The sequence below is a fragment of the Protomyctophum bolini genome (assembly GCF_963924005.1).
Source record: "Protomyctophum bolini genome assembly, chromosome: 8".
NCBI lineage: Eukaryota > Metazoa > Chordata > Actinopteri > Myctophiformes > Myctophidae > Protomyctophum > Protomyctophum bolini.
This window is the reverse complement of record NC_137869.1, coordinates 28766172-28785385: the sequence shown is the minus strand read 5'-3', so window position 1 is coordinate 28785385 and position 19214 is coordinate 28766172. Positions and strand designations below refer to the sequence as shown.

General features: G+C 41.8%; 1 protein-coding gene across 1 annotated transcript; it reads left to right on the top strand.

Annotated features, from left to right (window-relative positions):
* Positions 1-17207: 17207 nt before the first annotated feature.
* rxfp3.2b (relaxin family peptide receptor 3.2b) lies at positions 17208-18413 on the top strand (the record flags this gene model as incomplete). Its single annotated transcript, XM_080770513.1, has 1 exon — positions 17208-18413. One exon carries the CDS (start codon positions 17208-17210, stop codon positions 18411-18413), a length of 1206 nt encoding a protein of 401 aa, XP_080626639.1.
* Positions 18414-19214: the final 801 nt, after the last annotated feature.

Here is a 19214-nt window from a genome sequence, read left to right as displayed (position 1 = left end):
TATTAAATGTATTTGTTTAAACATGTTGAAGATTTCAACATGCCAATACTACAGTTCCTGACAATTATGCTGCAATGTCTAGACAGAACATGTACCAAAGTCAGCTGAGATGTGCAGGTGCATCATATCGACAGCACACATTAGGCCAAAGGTAGCACCAGATAAAGTCTAAGGAAAACAAAACGATAAATCAATCCACCCCCCTATAGTTACAATTTGGGTCATCAATATGTCTGTACCCGGACAAAATGTCTCTGTGGCAAACACTTTAAAAAAATATATAATGTTCTTATTTTAAGACCCAATTACTGAATGTCAGTCTCCAGGTTTCTTCAAAATATGTATGACACTGATTTACTATGAGACTATGATTGGCACCTTATAGCAGTGATACTCAACCTCAGGCCCGCGGGACCATTATGACTGGCCCACCAATGAAAATCTAAAAAAAAAAAGAAAAGAAAATCTGGAAAATGAAATAAAAATAAATAAATCTGAATGAAGTTATCTTTAATTACATTATTATAAGTAATACTATTAGAGTTGTACTATTACTCGAACGAAAATAAAAGCTTGGGGGGGGGGAAATTGCGGAAATGGAAATTGAGGAAATTGAGGAAATGGAAATTGCGGAAATTGCGGAAATGGAAATTGCGGAAATTGCGGAAATGGTAATTGCGGAAATTGCGGAAATTGCTCTTCACTTATACCTATCTATTTTCAGGTAGATTGTTTTATTTTACTCAGTCAGCCATATCACTACTCATTTTTTTTCATGAAAAAGGTCATAGCTGGGTAATCTATTTTCAGGCAAATTGTGTTTATTGTATTTTATTTTACTCAGCCATAACAATTTATTTTCTGTTAACCAACTTGCTGGCTGGCAGGCAGGCAGACAGCTACTCATAGACAGGCAGACAGACAGACAGCTACTCATGGAGAATTGGACAGGCAGGCAGTCAGACAGACAGCTACTCATAGACAGGCAGACAGACAGCTACTCATGGAGAATTGGACAGGCAGGCAGACAGCTACTCATGGACAATTGGACAGGCAGGAAGGCAGACAGCTACTCATAGACAGACAGACAGCTACTCATGGACAATTGGACAGGCAGGAAGGCAGACAGCTACTCATAGACAGACAGACAGCTACTCATAGACAATTGGGCAGGCAGGCAGACAGCTACTCATAGACAGACAGACAGCTACTCATGGACAATTGGACAGGCAGGAAGGCAGACAGCTACTCATAGACATGCAGACAGACAGCTACTCATGGACAATTAGGCAGGCAGGCAGACAGCTACTCATAGACAGGCAGACAGACAGCTACTCATGGACAATTAGGCAGGCAGGCAGACAGCTACTCAGACAGGCAGACAGACAGCTACTCATGGACAATTGGACAGGCAGGCAGGCAGACAGACAGCTACTCATAGACAGGCAGGCAGACAGCTACTCATAGACAGACAGACAAATAACTACTCATGGACAGACAGACAGACAGACAGGCAGGCAGGCAGGCAGGCAGGCAGGCAAAGAGCTACTCATGTTATGTTATTATAACAGCTACTCATGTTATGTGCAATAATTTGTGCAGTTATGGAAACAGCTCTTTGTGTTTATGCAAGAAAATGTAACACATTTATTTATTTACATATTGTGTGCATGCACATTGTACTTTGATACATTTTGCGAAAATAAAGCAATTGAAAGAGAGAAGTTATCAAGTATCATTAATGTCGTAATTTTATCTACTGGCCCCTGGCCCCTTGCCATTAGTAATGTGGCCCACAGGTAAATCTATTTGAGTATCCCTGCCTTATAGGAGTCTATACCAGTACAGCGTTTCTAAAACGTTTTGTTTTTGAGGGGCGCTAGCTCCTCCTATACACAGGTTTAATGTTCGTCTTTAGTTCAATGTTTGTTTTGTAAACGCATTGACAATGAAGGGAAAATGTACAATAATGTGTCATTTACGTCATATTGTCTCTTTATTGTTAATGGCGTTTAATGTTTGTGTTTGCACCGTTTGTTTTACATCACCATATCAACATGAGTTACACTTTAATATAGCTCAGTCACTTAACTTGTCCTTAATTTTATTAAGGACAAGTGCACTGCGGTGACAAATTAGGTGCAGGACAAGTGCACAAGTGAAGTGTAATTAAAATCCTGCACTTGGCCTAGCCACAATGACCTTGCAGGCTCATGCAAAGGCTAAAATATGTAATTTAGATTTTATATTTATGTAAATTATAGCATATATATTGTTTACTTAAAGTTTAATTGTACAGATATTCTATACTGTTAGTTAGACTGGTGTGAGGTTCTTAGTTTACTTATGATCCTAGTTGACTATTTCTATGTAGGCTATTTGATGTATTACCTTGTGTTGTTCTTGTCGCTCTAGCTGGATTCTAAATGCCTAAATTGTAAATTGTAAAGGACACGCTGAGAGTGTACAAGAACCCGTTTGGTTCCAGTTTGTCTACTCATTTTTGTCCAAAACAAAAATACTATTTTCACCAAATTGGCCACCACAAGCGATGACCCCATGAGTGGAAGAGAAGTCAGTTGTTTACTGACTGACTGCACTCTGTGTCCACAGCACAGAGCCTATTATCTGGCTTCTTACTGACTGACTGCACTCTGTCTACAGCACAGATCATCTGGTTTGTCAACATACTTTAGATTAAACTAGATTAGGGGATGAAGGTTTCTTAACTTTCCCATGATTTCACTATTTCATAACCTGGCTGTCATTTCCTTCCTTTCCTGAGCAAGCTCCCATGCAAATTTCTCCCATGTAGAAATCATCGTTGGATTATGCCAGTTGTTGGTATTGGTGCAGTTTACAAAATACATATGAGACTGCACGTGGACTACAGTAGAATTAGAGATAACAAAGGTATACAGATGCTAAATAGTTTGGAAAGTACACTCACATTGATATTTATTTTGTATTTTAAAAATCAGAGAAACTACACCGCATCAACGATGCAATTATGATCGCAGGGAATTCTTCTGGGCATAGTTCTTATTCCAGTTGTGTTTTCCTGCCTGATGACAAAAATACAAACCAGTGACTACATGGTGTAAGTTACCATCCGCTCCCGACCGGGTCATAAACCCGAAAAGGAATGCTTCCCAGGCTAATTGTCTGGTGTAATCCTGGGCACTACGCTCTGTAACGGACCCCGGAAGGGAATGGAGGAAAGGCTCTTATTTTGAAAGGAACAGGAAGCTTGCTCACTAACCAGAGTCTTTCAGTCTTATAAAGAAAGCCCAGCATGCATCAGTGAGAGAGAAAAATGTTTGTTCCTCATGTGCTCCACCATGATCTTTGAAAGCCTAAACCAACAGGATGAAATGGAACACCAAACAGATCAAGTGAGTACAGACCAACAAAAGAACAAATGAAATGGAAATGGAACTGCCGGATTTTAATTATATGATTTATTGGTTTTAGTGACCTCCCTGGAGAACTACATGGTTGAGTAACATCATGGTATTGGGACACCCATCAACAAGTTAGCACCTAGCTGGAGAGGGAACAAGGTGAATGTCATTTTTATGGTTATTGGTTTGTGTCATATTGTTGTGGGATCTTGTTTTATTGGTTTGTTTATATGGTATTATGTTTTGATATGAAACTTTTATTGGTTATTTGTAAACTTATTTGTTTATATGAATGCCTCACATTATTGAATATGTCTTCCTGTATTGATTATATGTTTGTGTCTTGCTTTTAGTTTTCACGTTGATCCATTAAAGAATCTTCACATCATCAGTCGGCCTTCAACCTCTTTGTCCAGCCTGGTTCGCTACACGCTCCCTCTGCCAACCATGGGGAGAGGGAGAGAAATGGACTAACCTCATGCTTCCTTCAGTGCATGCATTATGACTTCAAGCCGCTTCTTTTCAACTGACAGGTGAGTATCCCCGGTTGGATGTAGTGCGTGGAAGGAACACGTTATTCCAACCAGTTCCTTTCCCATCAATCTAAGGCCATGACCAGGATTACTGTTCTGATTATTACTCAATAGTCACTCAATGCCGGTCATCAAATTATTGGCTTATAGGAATGTGACAAAAACTAAATCTCCATTAATTCAAGGCTTCATGGGGTGTGTAATTGATAGAAGATAAGTAATGTTTTGGGTGAACTACTCCTTTAAATATAAATATAATGTAATATATACATTTCATCAGCATTAAAATAATCACACCCGTGTGAAGTGAGGGGTGCTCTTATCATCGTACATCATCATGTCGTGTCGTAACATGTCGGTTTGCTCGTCCACATATAAATTCTCCATTCATTGTCAACAGGAATTTTATGTTTGTGTAAGACAAAAATCTACACTAATAGCTGAATATAGGAGGGGCTAGCGCCCCTCAAAAAAACCCTTAAAACTAAACTAAAAACAATTGCAACCAAGGTAGCAGGTGTCTCCTGAATCTCTTGTAATGGAATGTGTTTTCATCCGGTGATATGCATGGTTTATATTATTATGGTTTAATATTATTAAAATTTCCACTTCCAATTTCCACTCATCTGTCTGCCACTCCTCCCCGGGAGCGTTGATCATTCCATCCCAGACATCGTTTTCTGTCCCATTTCATGGTCCCATTTAGCACAGCGTTATATATACCCTGGTGTAAGGCCAATGCGCAACAAGGTTCACTGAAATGAAATGAGGACACGTTTGTCGGCTCTCACAGATGTAAGCATTCGAGTTATTTAAGTTGACTGCAGCAAAACCCATTTCCTACCTTTTATTATTTAAAGATTATACTACTACCGGTATACTACTATAATAATAACGGTAACACTTACTTACAACAGCTCCTATATGCTTCTTTTGAAACATCTAACCCCCATCAATAAAGCGCAGCATGGCCGTTCCTGAACGTATGTACGTCTGTATTCCATTTAGCGTGGGAGAGATGGGACGCGACCCTACGTGTAAAGTCATCCAATTGTCAGACACTTTACGTAGGGTTCGGAGCGGGGCTAGCCAATCACATCTTGTGTCCAGCTTTTAATGTTGGTATTTACACAAACACTCAAAACTGGCCATTCATTATCAATGGCATTTAATGTTTGTGTTAGGACAAAGTTTGTGTATAGAAAAGAATGCCAGCACTGTGAGGGCTGCCTCAGCAGCCCCACATTGAGACAGCCTATATACTGTATGGTGACTTTTTCCTTTTTGTCTATTTGTTTAGTTTATATACATTCTCTTGATGTTCTACATACACGCAACACACAAACACATTGAAATAACTACACACAAGACACACAGCTAAGATGACAATTTATTATTTAGTTTTGTCTGTTTATTTACATTTTGAGCTGACTGAGTTTTTAGTTCACTGATTGGCTGGCCAGAGCAAGGGGAGCCAGCTGCTCCACATTGGCAGCTGCTGGGGACAATCGGACTGCACCACAGTCTTTCTGCACCATGGGGAGGGACAGGGGTTGTTGATAGTGTGTTTAAGTTGCAGTCTTTGTATTTACCCCCCTTGTGTTTCTAATGGTTTGACCCATCCCTATTATGTCCCCCTCATGTGCCATTCTGGTTAGATTAGTTGTGTCGTTCAGTTCGTAGATATATTTAAGTTGATCTCATTTTGTTTTGGGCACACATTTCTGTTATTCGTTGAAACTATTATTTGAAACAAAGAAGAAATACAAATACAAAAAAATGAACTTTTTATTTAAACCCACAACAAGTTTCCCTGTGTCTCTCCTTCCAATCAACTCGGTCCCTGACAAGCACTCGATCACGTTGTGTCCTGGAAGGATTAAAGCTTTATTTTGTTTCCCCCCAGCAGCAAACAGTAAGGACGTTTCGGCCAGAGAGCCTTCTTCAGCGTAAATCTAGAGAACACTGTGTAGGTGTCACTTATAAAGAGGACCTAGGTGTCACGCACATAGCGGTCCGGGTGCACCTCGATTTAACTCGGTTTACCTCATACAAGACAGTTACATCGTTAATTTTGCTGTTACATAGTTTTTTCTACTACAAGAAGCATGGTATTTATTAAACAAGAAACGGTAAACAAATATATAAAAACACAAAATTAACAGTACCAATATATTAAGTATGTGGGATCCGTCTGGATCTAAACATTAAAGACAACCTGACCTGTGCAGGTCTCTAGGACCCCTCTATAAAGACAGACTCAGATTTTTAACATTCTAAGAAAGATAAGTTAATAAAGCACACATCAAAGTAGCTGCCCATTAAACCCTATTGGGTGTTCGATTTATAAGGTCAGCTTATTTATTAGGCCTAGTAACAGAAATCTGTTTTGAGTAAAATGATTATTTTCCCCTGTGCCTGGGGGTAGGGGGTGCTCCAGCCCCTCCAGCACCCCTACTTCCCTCAGCCATGCACTTTGGGGCAAAAGGGCAGGGACCCCCCACCCCCCCTCCTAGTCTACCTAGTACCCCTATCTCCCTCTCTCTCTCTCTCTCTCTCTCTCTCTCTCTGCTTCTTTTCTGTGTCTGTGCGTCTTCAATCAGGGAGGAAGTCTATTGGCCACCAGTGACTCTAATCATCACTTTAAACCAGTGGTTGATGAATCACATCCCATGGGGCAGGACTTCTCTACAACCAGACTGGTTCAAGCTGAGGGTGAAAGGGTCCATTAAAGAAATGCCCTCCATCTGTAACCCCTTTAATCTTCAAATGGGAGCTTCAAAGTGTGAAGGCAACCCAGATAAACGTATTGTAGTTGGTGTTTGGGTGACGGATTCCTTAGCTGGCTTTCAACTTCACATTAACTAAATTGTTTCCTAATTTGAAAGAGAATTGGGGAAATTCAAACGCTCTTAACACTTATTAAATCAATATCTCGTTACTCTTTGGGAAAGTGGAGAAATGGTACATTTTGTTATGAAGCGGTAAAATTTGTTTTCATTTCGTCCCTCGTTTTTGGTTTGAATTTGGGCAAATTGTCAGTTTACATTCTCCTTTATTACACTGTTTGATTGAATCCGTCTTCGCCATAGATTCACTATGGATGGACAAATTCTAGTTGTGATTCTTCTGTGAAGCTTGTGAGCTTGTAGATCTGCTATTTTTGGTAATTGTTTTGCATGGTGAGCAATTTGGTGGAGGTCAAAAACGAATGTGGAAAAATGTCGAAAAGTGCAGCGCGACGCAGTTCTGTGTTATTAAGGGTCTATCCTGCGGCACCTCTGAGCTTGTGTTACCCCAGAGTTCCATGGCACCCACTTTGAGAAACCCCCATCATGATTACTGACCTTGACTACGCAAATCCCATTGCCCTAGTCTCAGATACATCCCATTGCCCTAGTCTCAGATACATCCCATTGCCCTAGTCTCAGATACATCCCATTGCCCTAGTCTCAGATACATCCCATTGCCCTAGTCTCAGATACATCCCATTGCCCTAGTCTCAGATACATCCCATTGCCCTAGTCTCAGATACATCCCATTGCCCTAGTCTCAGATACATCCCATTGCCCTAGTCTCAGATACATCCCATTGCCCTAGTCTCAGATACATCCCATTGCCCTAGTCTCAGATACATCCCATTGCCCTAGTCTCAGATACAGCAGAGAAAGATAGAGAACTACTACTGGCAATAGAAATGGAATGCAGGAAGAGGACAAAACCATTGCCACTGTCGACGGTATATTAATTTACTTGTATTGACCCTACAAGCAATTTAATATATAGGTAAGGTTTTGCCCACTCAAATGGTACCACTATCTGGTCTATCCCATGGACTATAGGCCGTGGCCTGAAGGGTCTAGTACAGTACACCATTTTTTAAGGATTTTTCAAATATTTTTGAAACATTGAATATGCGATGTGTTGTGAGCTTGTAGATCAGCTATTTTTGAGTGGTGCAACCACTCCAAGGAACAGCAATGTCCGTGTTCACCTATGTGTCTACATATGTGTTGGTTCACCTACTGTATGTGACTACCTCAGTTCACACGGGTGTGATTTTACATTTGTGAATCATAATTACAGGGTTACAGAATTAAAATACATGTCGATGCTAAATTCAACAATTTTGTCACCCACAAGGACCCCTGGGTTCACAGGACCCCACTTTGAGAACCACTGGTCTAGTATACTCAAAATAGGACTGGACCTTTACTGGAGAACATGAGAGAGAAGGTGCACAGGTTACTTCTAGTCCAGATTGTGTGTCTTCTTGGATAAGAAATGGCATAAGAGGTTAATGTGCTATAGGCCTATTGCATTTTAATAGCTCAAAATATTAAAATCTATTAAAATCATAAAATATATAAATCTCCTTACTCCTCACTTAATATATTCATTGCAAAGCTAGAAGAAATACATACGTTATTTGTTCATTTTAAAATTAGGAGATTATTAAATAAATGGAAGGAAAAACAACGTTGTTTGGATATTTTACCAAATTATAATGGCATGTATACTCATTCAACAATACCCACAACACAAGCAGTTGATGCATGGTGTTCACTAGCATTTATTTAATTTTATAGTCGACCATGAACTCAGTGAATTCAGATTACAGCACACACAACTACAAAGCCCATGCACTCCACTACACCACCCACCACACACACACACACACACACACACAGTGTAAATACAGTGAAGGTCTCTGTAACCGGACACTGTGTCATAATTATCACAACGGGTCACTCCAACGGCCTAAAACAATCTATTTTATCTTCATGTTACACAGCCTTACTGTCATTTAGAGAGAAGCAAAGAAATGCACAGATTAAAGAGATTTGCTTTTAAATTTGCATCGGGGAAAAAATATATATAATTATGTGGCAGAATTATGGTCATGTAGGCTACTGTAAATGGTATGATTTCATTTACATTTTGGAATGTTGCCAGCCGTTCCAAGAAGTGTTTGTCTGTATGTATGAGTGTCCATACAGGCATACAGTATGAGCACGGCCACACACACACACACACACACACACACACACACACACACACACATCTGTACATACAGGTACAGTAGTTCAGGGCAGTGAATCATATATACTGTGGCTGCTCCAAGGACAACTGAATCATAACATTTCATTTGATTTAATTTAAATAGAAAAGCATTTATAAAAAACATTATAATCACGATTCAAGGAGTTCCACAGGAAAGTCTGAAAACTTATTTCCACTGAGGTCCTCTCACACTGAACGGAACAATACTTAGAATACATCAATACTTAAACGGCTACAGTGCCCGCATGTCATGCTAAACTTCCCAAACTCGGTAGCCTTGAAATGAATAGTCTATAGACATCTCCTTCGGCTCTGGCAAGCTCCATGTTGCCTGCAACATTCATTGGAGACACATCGCTCCAATGAACTGCAGCGGCCAATGAGGCATCTTTTTTTTTTGTGGCTTTCGCCTTTATTTTATATTTTTTATGGAGGGACAGGAAATGGGGAGAGAGATGGGGGGAAGACATGCAGTAAAGGCCGTCGGGATCGGGAGTTGAACCCGCGGCACACTGCCAGACTAGATTACCAGTCAAGGTGCCTGGACCATTGAGCCATGGCCCAGGCCGGCATCAATTTTTTTGAATATCTACAGTATGACCATATCAAAGATTGTTGATATAAGTTCCCGTTGGAGCCACTAGAGGCAAAATCTTACATAAATCCTACAAATGGTCTCCTAAATAGGCATGGTTTGCTTCTCCTCCGACAGATTACATCCTACTGTAGCTGCTGCACAAAGTTTTGGCATTGTGACAGACGATGTCAATCAAACTTGTCTTTATATTGAAAAGCATTTATTTGTGAATGACCCGATTGTGAATATGAACGTTATTAGATTAGATAGACAGTACATTTAGATTTTTAAACAAAATCCTGCGAGAATGTGTCGCTAGGCTAGAGAAAGGTCGATAACAAAGATTTTCTCCTTATTTGTCTTGCTGAACAAAGCAATTTTAGTATGAAGATCTTGGAAATATTGTGTGCCTTGTGATGATCGGGTCCAATATTTAGTTCAGTGACCATGGGGCTAAAGAAGCTGTGTTCACGTTCATTCTCCCATTGAAATGAATAGACTCCCCCAAATATCTTGTTGGAATGGCTCTGCCTAACTTTAGGTTTTACTACTGGGCTTCCAACATTAGGATCTTCCAATATTGGATTTTATATGAAATAGCGGAACCCCCTCCAAAGTGGTTGGCCATGGAGGCAAACTCGGTGGGTCCAGTAGAGCAGTATCACTGAAGGCTTTAACATACTGTCCCATTCTCTCCTCAACGGCTCTATACACTACAAATATTGATCCAATTTAGACGCCAATTCGGATTGCACTCACTCTCATTCAATGCCCCAATAGCAGCTAACCCTATTTTTCATCCCTCTTTGATAGACTGTGCCTTCTTAACCTTGAAAAGTCTTGGTATTCATACTTTTAAAGACTTATATATGGAGAAGATCTTTGCATCCTTTCAGCAACTCTCAGACGAATATACACTTCCCAAACAGAATTTCTTTTAGATATTTACAGGTCCGTAGTCTTGTTCAGAAAACATTTCCAAATTTACCTAATGACTCTATTATAGACACCCATGCATGAGATTGCCAGCTGCACCATTCAAGCTTCTGACTCCGTTGCCAACTTTGAAGGGTGCAATCTCATGCATTTATGATGAGATTTGCTGTTTGCAGTGCCCGGAGTCTTTGGATTCCTTAAAAGCTCGTTGGGAGGGGGACATAGGAGAGGAGATAACTGAGGAGGTTTGGGATACAATTCTACATCGGGTACATGGGTCCTCTATTTGTGCAAGGCATGCTCTTATTTCAATGTAATTTATTATTCAGTGTGATAGATGTCGGCAAGCTCCTGCAGACCTCATCCATACGTTCTGCCTCTGCCCTTCTCTACACAAATATTGGACAGATATCTTTAATTCCATATCAGCGACAGTCGGGCAAAGAGTGGAGCCCACACCTTTGGGGGCTCTGTTTGGTGTTTTCCCCTCAGTACTGTCACTCTCTAAACCAGAGAGGGATGTTTTGGCTTTTGTCACTCTGTTAGCTAGGAGACTAATCTTGATCAACTGGAAATCGCCCACTTCCCCTTGTCACACTCACTGGATTAGGGACACCTTGTACTGTGTAAAACTGGAAAAGATTAGACTCTCCTTAAATGGTTCTTCCGATAAGTTTGGGAGGACATGGGGTCCATTCTTTCAATTCATTCAGAAATGTAATCCGTCTCTGTGTGAGGTCTGCTGGACTTTTGATTTAAAAGTATACTGTGATTGTATCATGTAGGCCTACTAATTGTTTGTCGGATGTTGTCTACTGTTTTGTCTGTCTTTTATTGATCCTGTATTTAAGGTTTGTTTGTTTTGTTTTCTGTTGTCCTTTTTCTTTGGGGTGAAAATTCAATTTAATTATTCTTGTACATTATACTTGTGGGGTTTATCAAGAGAAGCTGTTTTTAACACATTTACTTAATTATATACCTGCTTCACTGCCAGCGTTTTTACTCAACTTTGTGTGCGCACTATCGCTTAGTGAAAGAAACCTGTGACTTTTCTGTGAAGGCTTTCTGCATCCCCTGGAGGTTGTCTCCGTCCAGTGTCCAATTGTTGATGGGTCACGGCACCATTGTAACCTCCATCTTCTAGTGCGCAACAATGCAGCAGACACAGTCACAGTCTGGGTTCAGTGCTTTTACTAGCACTGAACTAGTTTTTTCTCCAGCTCCTCTTCGAAGCCGCCAGCACACAATCAATTACATATTTTTTTGTATTATCTAAACAGCCAAAATTATTAAGAACAAGAATGATAATGTGACTATACCGTCGCAATGACATGAAACAGTGAATACTCAGATACAATATATCAACTATAAAACAGTAGAACTATAAAACAGTAAACACAATAATTGTACACTCCACATCTGTTCCACTAACGGAGGAATACTGACTGACTGTGAGCCTTTCTTAAAATACCCTAAACAATGATCCACATGATCTAGACCACTGTTTCCCAAACAGTGGGTCTCTTTTGGGTCACGGGCTAAAAGGTTTTTGGAACCAATGTCCTAGACTCTTCTCCCTTCTGGCTCCCAAACTGTAGAATAAACTCTCAACGTTGACAAAACAAAAGAGCTGATCTTCGACTATAGGCAGGCCCCCGCCTTAGCGATGTAAATGCTTCAATCTGGTGCACTTTGAGATCAAAATTAAGAGGCTATATCTATAAAGAACTACACACATCATATTAGATTATTATCATCTTTACTGTGATATTATACCTAGTGTTGTTGTAACCCAGGTTTATAATTGTATGTCTGTATTTGTATCTCTGTATTTGTATGGTCACGGTACCATCTGCATCAGTTTGCATGCATTTGTATGGTCACGGTACCATCTGCATCAGTTCACAGCTCATCACACCGATCACTCACTCACTCACTCAGTCACACCAGTTTGGAATCAGCAATCATCACCACACCTTAGTATAAAGCACAGCACTTTTGTCTCAGTGAGTGAGGTGCACATCACTGGCTGTGGCAGGTCTGTATCCCTTCTTCTACAAACAGTTAAGAACGCAGCAGAGTAGGATAGGAGGAAACTCAGGAGAAAAGACAGCTGTGTGTGTGTGTGTGTGTGTGTGTGTGTGTGTGTGTTCTCTATGCGTGTGTGAGCGTCAGACAGAGCGAGTAGGGGAGGGGCTGCATGCAGGTAGTCTGAGGGCAGTGCTGCGCCTGTGTATGTTTGTAATATCTTTGCCCCACCGCACACCGCACGAATATATATTTTGGGGGTCGGGGAAATACTGAGGACAAGGCCCAGACTACAGGAGACCTCCCAGAGAACACTCTCTCATCCAGATCAGGGGTAGGCTACTGCAGTGGAATGGGGCAGAGTTCAAATTATTGGGGGTGCACATCACTGAGGATCTCACCAGAGCGGATGGTGAAGAAAGCCTCTACTTCCTGAGAAGACTCGATAACGACAGCCCCCCCCCCTCCGATGTACATAGAAAAGTTGTAAAAGTCTATTGCACGTAGATATAGGATACACTGTGACAAGTTAGATAGCAGCCACTGGAAGAAAAAATGTACATTTGATTTGACAATGCTACATACAATATGACAAGACTTTTGTTTCTTTTTTCTTACTATTCTACTGTTATCGTCATGCTGCTGCTGCTTTGTCTGAAGGAAGCCAAACGAAATTTGATTTTACTCTTTTGTACCTGTACACGATCAACAACAAGTCAACCTTGAACCTTGCTCAGACTTTGTTCTTGAGAGACATAAGAACTGTCTCCCCCAATGCGGTCCTGTGTCTGTGGTGTGGTCCTTGTCTTGTTGTATCCGATGTATTTTCTATCTGTCCGTTTGACACTGGTTGTTTAGCCTCTCCTATATACATGTAGGTTTAATGTTTGTTTTTAGTTCAATGTTTGTTTTAAAAACGCCATTGACAATGAAGGGAAAATGTATTTCATCTTGTCCCTAACACAAACATTAAATCCCATTAACAATAAAGAGAATCTAATCTTTGTTTTGACACCGTTTTGTTTTACATCACCTAATCATAGCAACATGAGTTAGACTTTAATATATTAGCGCCCCTCACTTCACACGGGTGTGATTTGTTTTACATTATGCTGCTGTAACGCATCAATTTCCCAGCAGAGATAAAGTACATCACATCTCATCTCATTACCCGGGCTGTGGAGATAGTCACAGTATGTTGTTGTGTCTTGTTTTTCTGTACCCTGTTTTTGCCTTCCTGATCTGTCTGTCCATGCTTGCCCTTGGAGTCTGGATTTGTCTGTTTATTTTGGCCTTCTTCATTTGTTGTTTCGCTCTTTTTTTTCTCTTTGGCTGACTCTGGCTGACTTTTTACTCCAAGTTCAACTTTAAGTTGACTGGTGTGAAAAAATTATTCAATTCTCCCCAGTAGGCCTATTTCAGATATTCAGAGACATCAGACATGTTCCTATCCATAATTGCCTTCAACTTCAAGTTGAATGGTGCAGGGACGAATAGTTTTCATAATCCTCATATGTACATACATGTTTTAGAGGACTCTAAAACATGTATGGGGCTATCTTCTAAAGGAAATACATTTTCAATATGTGTTTTGATGCCGTTGTCAGAATGTGTACTTGCCGGCATGCAGCTGAACTGTAGATAGAGGAAGCAATCAACTCATGTACAGCAGTGAAGTTTATTTTGCTCTTTTAGTGTAGTTACCTTGCCATAATGTAACTCCATGAATGGCAAGATCTTAATCTTATAATATTAATAAATATAGCTGCAAGCAGAGATAAGGCGGGACCAAGAAAGAAGGCAATAAGCAATGCGCACAATAAGCCATAGAAATGGAAGACTGAACTTGAGAGTGCCACCCTTTGGCCAATGGTCATGGGCTTCGTATAGTCACCGTTTGTCATGGCCTTCTATCATATTACCACGACTGCACGGTTCAGCCAGAACTGCTATTTTTGGTGGAAGGAGGAGGAGAAGAGAAAAAAAGGCAAAAACAATAAGATGTACTTGGTCCCTTTAATAATAATAATTTCTGTTTTATTTTTTTCTCAGCACTATGGGGTGTCCTTGCACAGGCTATAACTTTAAATCAATTACAATTATTTATTTGACCATTTTAAATGTCACTCAAAACTGGCCATTCAATGGCATTCAATGTTTGTGTTAGGACAATGTTAGTGTTTATACAAATCCTCAAAGCTGGACATAATGGCGCCCCTCAAACATGCCAGCCTAACCGACTGCAAGATAAATGTCATGGCATGGAATATGCATTTTATTTAAGGCTATTAGGATCATGATCTTTTATCCTGTATCATGTGTGGCCATGGCCCAGACATATATTGTCCCATGCAGAGACCCAGACATTAGCCTGATAGTCTGTGATCGCAGCTTATCGCAGATTTTGGACAATGTCAGATCTCACTCTATGGTGGTGCCTATTGAGTCTCATTAATATTAGTATTTGAGCCATGCTTTATTTCTTGTCCTTGCATTCGTTCAAAACGTTCACGCTTAGGCGAAAAAAACACATCTACAACACGCTCAGTTCATTTGCATTTTGAGTTATTTTTGAGTGTGGAATAATGTTCAGTTTTCATTTCAATTGCAGACTAAGTGTATAATGACGCTATAGGCCATAGTGTCACTCTAGCTCTGGTCCATAGTCCTAATGCCATATCGTTTTCTCTACTCGCCAATACAATGACGATTTTGGTCATTAGACTACTTTCCCCGGTGGATGCACTCTGAGACCTAGCCTGGCTCCAGCCCTGAATCGCTAGCCACGCCCATTAAGAAAATATGTTCTGGCGATTCAGGCCTGGTGACTCTGCCTACGGCGGCGGCGGTGTCATTCGAAAATCCGATCACAGCAGCTGATTGGCCATCAGCCCCGTCACTCGACAGCGTCGGACAACAAACATGGCTGCCCCCACTGCGGTGACTCACGACCGTATCAATCTGACTATTAAATCGGCGTATGACAAATACTTTCTTTACAGAAACGACAGGTTTTATAAACATCATCCGACATATTTTACTGCTTTTGTTTACATACTAGTAGCGCTCGTTGGCTGTGTTTGTTTGGTTAGCAAACGGGTTAGCCATAGCCTCATGATTGACAACAACGTCATCTGCTTTCCTATACTATTCTGAATGGTTGGTATGAACCAATCACCGAAGACTGCCGCCTTGACAACGCCCATCCCATAAGCTGCTGCCTTTAATCAGTCTGAATAATGAAGTGAAACTAAATGAAAATTCAGACTGATTGTCAGGCTATCTGAGACCCCCATCACACATATAAAATGCACTTTTTGGCCAGAAAATGATTGTTTTTTCACGGGAAGAAATATACTTTTAGTTACTCCACTGCGCCAATATATTGCCAAGAGAAAGTCCCATAGACAAGACTTTTCTTTGGTGAAAAAACAATTAATTGAAAGTCCCATAGCTCTAATGCAACGGCAGGAACGGCATAGGGCTATGGACCAGAGCTATGGGTCTCCATTTTCGTGACCGCTAAACCCCTTTTCCCTAAACTTCTTTGACTTTTTTTTCAGGTCCCTGTAATAAATAGGCATAGCCATATAGCCTACATGAAAAAAGGAGAAATAACTGGAACAGACAGACGGATTTGTTAAAACCATGCCACCTTTTGTCTGAGGTCTAGACATTCATAAAACTTGACCTCTGTCAGACTCAGATTATAGACTATGTGCATCCTTAGAAGTTAGAATTACATAACCTTGTCGGGTGTATAGGCTACTAAAGTCATCTCCTGGCATTTACGTAGGCTACCTGAAACTGTCAGGTTTTCTTTTTGTGATAGAATAGAACCAAAGTTAGAAAGTGACACAGGCTACGGACGGACGAGTGTGCAAATGATGCGTCATGTGCGTCCTTGATCGCTCGCCACTATACCCGTTCCAAACTTCCATTCAACTATAGTAGCACTGAAACATATGACTTCCATGGTTCACATGACGCTCGTGAACTTGAAGTACATGGGCTAATAAACTCATCGAGATAGAAATCAATTCAAGGTTGTCATTTGCGTTGTGTATTGTCTCGGGGGTGTGACTCATTAGCAACGGGGGCAGTCTGGGCAGAGCAGAACCATGTTTGTTAAATGATCCATCCCTCTGTCCTAAACGCCAATTAGGTAATAAAGGGAAAGCGTTTTGTTAATGTGCGAATGGGATTCAAACATACAGTTCTGTTGTTACGCGCCGCACCGATAATTTTCGCGGACACGGAACAATGTTGCAAACATGATTACCGTCGGGACTGTCAGTCCTTGTCAGAAAATATCCAGGATATTATGATGCGGCTGGGTGTGTGAATGAATGGGGCTTGTACACACAACGACCTTCTGGGAAGGAAGCGCTTCAGCCGCGCGGCCGTGCTTTGCGCGTGCACGTGGAAGGTATAAAAGAATGTGGAGCCCCAGAAATCCATCACAGAGCGAGTCTGAAAGGCAATAGCGAAACGGGATTTTGTGACGTGTATAGGTGCGCCGTTTTTTATTTTGTATATTATTCACACAGATCAAAGATGGACTAACCCAGGGGTGTCCAAAAATAACACTGAGATATGTTTTTTAGGTAGAACTTTTCTTGTGTATTTAACTTTGCAGGGTGATGTGTGAGAGAGAGTCGAGCCATGCAGCTCAATGAGAGTAGAGTTCAGACAGTTGCTCCAGAGGTATGTGAGCATCAAACGCTACAAGAGGATGATGCAGGACTTGGAAACTGTGGAGGCTCCCCGTGCAACCTGTCACTGCACTGCTGGCTGCAACTTCTCACCAAGGAATCTATCATGGAATTAACTGGAGATGGCTCCTCTTTTGTGTTGCGGGTGATGATAGCTTTTGTCTACTCCATAGTGTGTGCGCTGGGGCTTGTAGGGAACATCCTGGCTTTGTATTTGCTCCACTCGCGACACAGGCAGAAACAGTCCTCCATCAATTGCTTTGTGATGGGGCTGGCTGTCACAGACTTGCAGTTTGTTCTGACTCTGCCTTTCTGGGCAGTGGATACGGCCCTGGACTTCCGTTGGCCATTCGGCCGGGTGATGTGCAAGATCATCAGCTCTGTCACCACCATGAACATGTACGCCAGTGTCTTCTTCCTCACGGCCATGAGCATAGCACGCTACTACTCCATCTCTTCCGCACTCAAGATGCACAGCCGACGAGCGGCGGCAGCCAGAGCCAAGTGGACCAGTGTGGGGATCTGGGTCGTGTCTCTGATGGCCACCCTGCCCCACGCCATCTACTCCACCAGTGTGCAGGTGTCCGATGAGGAGCTCTGCCTGGTGCGCTTCCCGGACTCAGGTAACTGGGACAACCAGCTTCTCCTCGGGCTGTATCAACTGCAGAAGGTCCTGGTGGGCTTCCTCATCCCTCTGGTCATCATCACCGTCTGCTATCTCCTGCTGCTGCGCTTCGTGCTCAGCCGGCGTGTCACCGGCATTGCCGGCCCGGAGAGCGAGCAGGGCCGACACAGGCGTTGTTCTAAAGTCACCAAATCTGTCACCATTGTGGTTTTGTCATTCTTTCTGTGCTGGCTTCCCAATCAGGCCCTGACGCTCTGGAGCGTGCTCATCAAGTTTGACCTTGTGCCCTTCAGCAAGGCATTCTACAATGCACAGGCCTATGCCTTCCCCCTGACTGTGTGTCTTGCACACACCAACAGCTGCCTCAACCCCGTGCTCTACTGTCTGATCCGACAGGAGTTCCGAGCGGGCCTCAAAGAAATCCTGCTGCGTGCCACACCCTCCTTCAGGAGCCTGACTCGCCTTCTCCCTCGCAAGGCCAAAGTGGCAGAGGCTCCACCTATCCTGGTGCTGGTCCAAATGGATCTTTAAACTAGAAAAAGTGGCACAGGTCTCCACCAGGAGAAGTGTGTGTGTGTGTGTGTGTGTGTGTGTGTGTGTGTGTGTCGCGACTTGGCCTGTTGTAGCGCCACCATGACACTGATTTGAAAACTGTCAAGTGGTATTTCTTCCTCAGCCTAGTGGGAATATGCATGCACAGTTTCACTGCAATCGGACGCTGCGTTGAAGAGTTGTGGTGATTTGTATAAAACGGGTAGCGGGCTACTCCTGAAAACTTTAAAAGCCAATAGTAGCCAATCAGGATGGATTATGAGAAATCAAACAACCCCGTCTTGATCACTTGACTATGGAGAGCATGTGTACCGATGTGAAATTTGGATAAAATCTGAAGGAGTAATATTAGAAAATGTGTTTTACATATGTCGGCCTCCTGGTGGCGCTATAAAGAGTAGATGTGAAAAATTCCAGGCAAAGGTTTGTCCTTGGCCTCTAGGGAGTGTGCATATAAAGTTTTACACAGATCTGTGCAGTTAGAGGTAAAAACACTAATCGGCCAGTTATAGCGCCACCATGAGGCTGAGTTGAAAATGTTCCAGTGGCATTTCTTCCTCAGCCTAGTGGGAATGTGCGTGCACATTTCACCCTTTGTCAAGTCCCGCCCCTGGTTGTGCCCCTCTTTGCACCCATTGGTTGCAGTTTCGTGGTTGGACAAAAATCCTCTCTCTCCATCCACTACCATTGAAATAACATGTTTTTCAGTTGCTTCTTATTAATATTCTGTGCACTCAATTCTTATTTTAAACTTGGTGTCAGTAAAAAGGAACATCACAG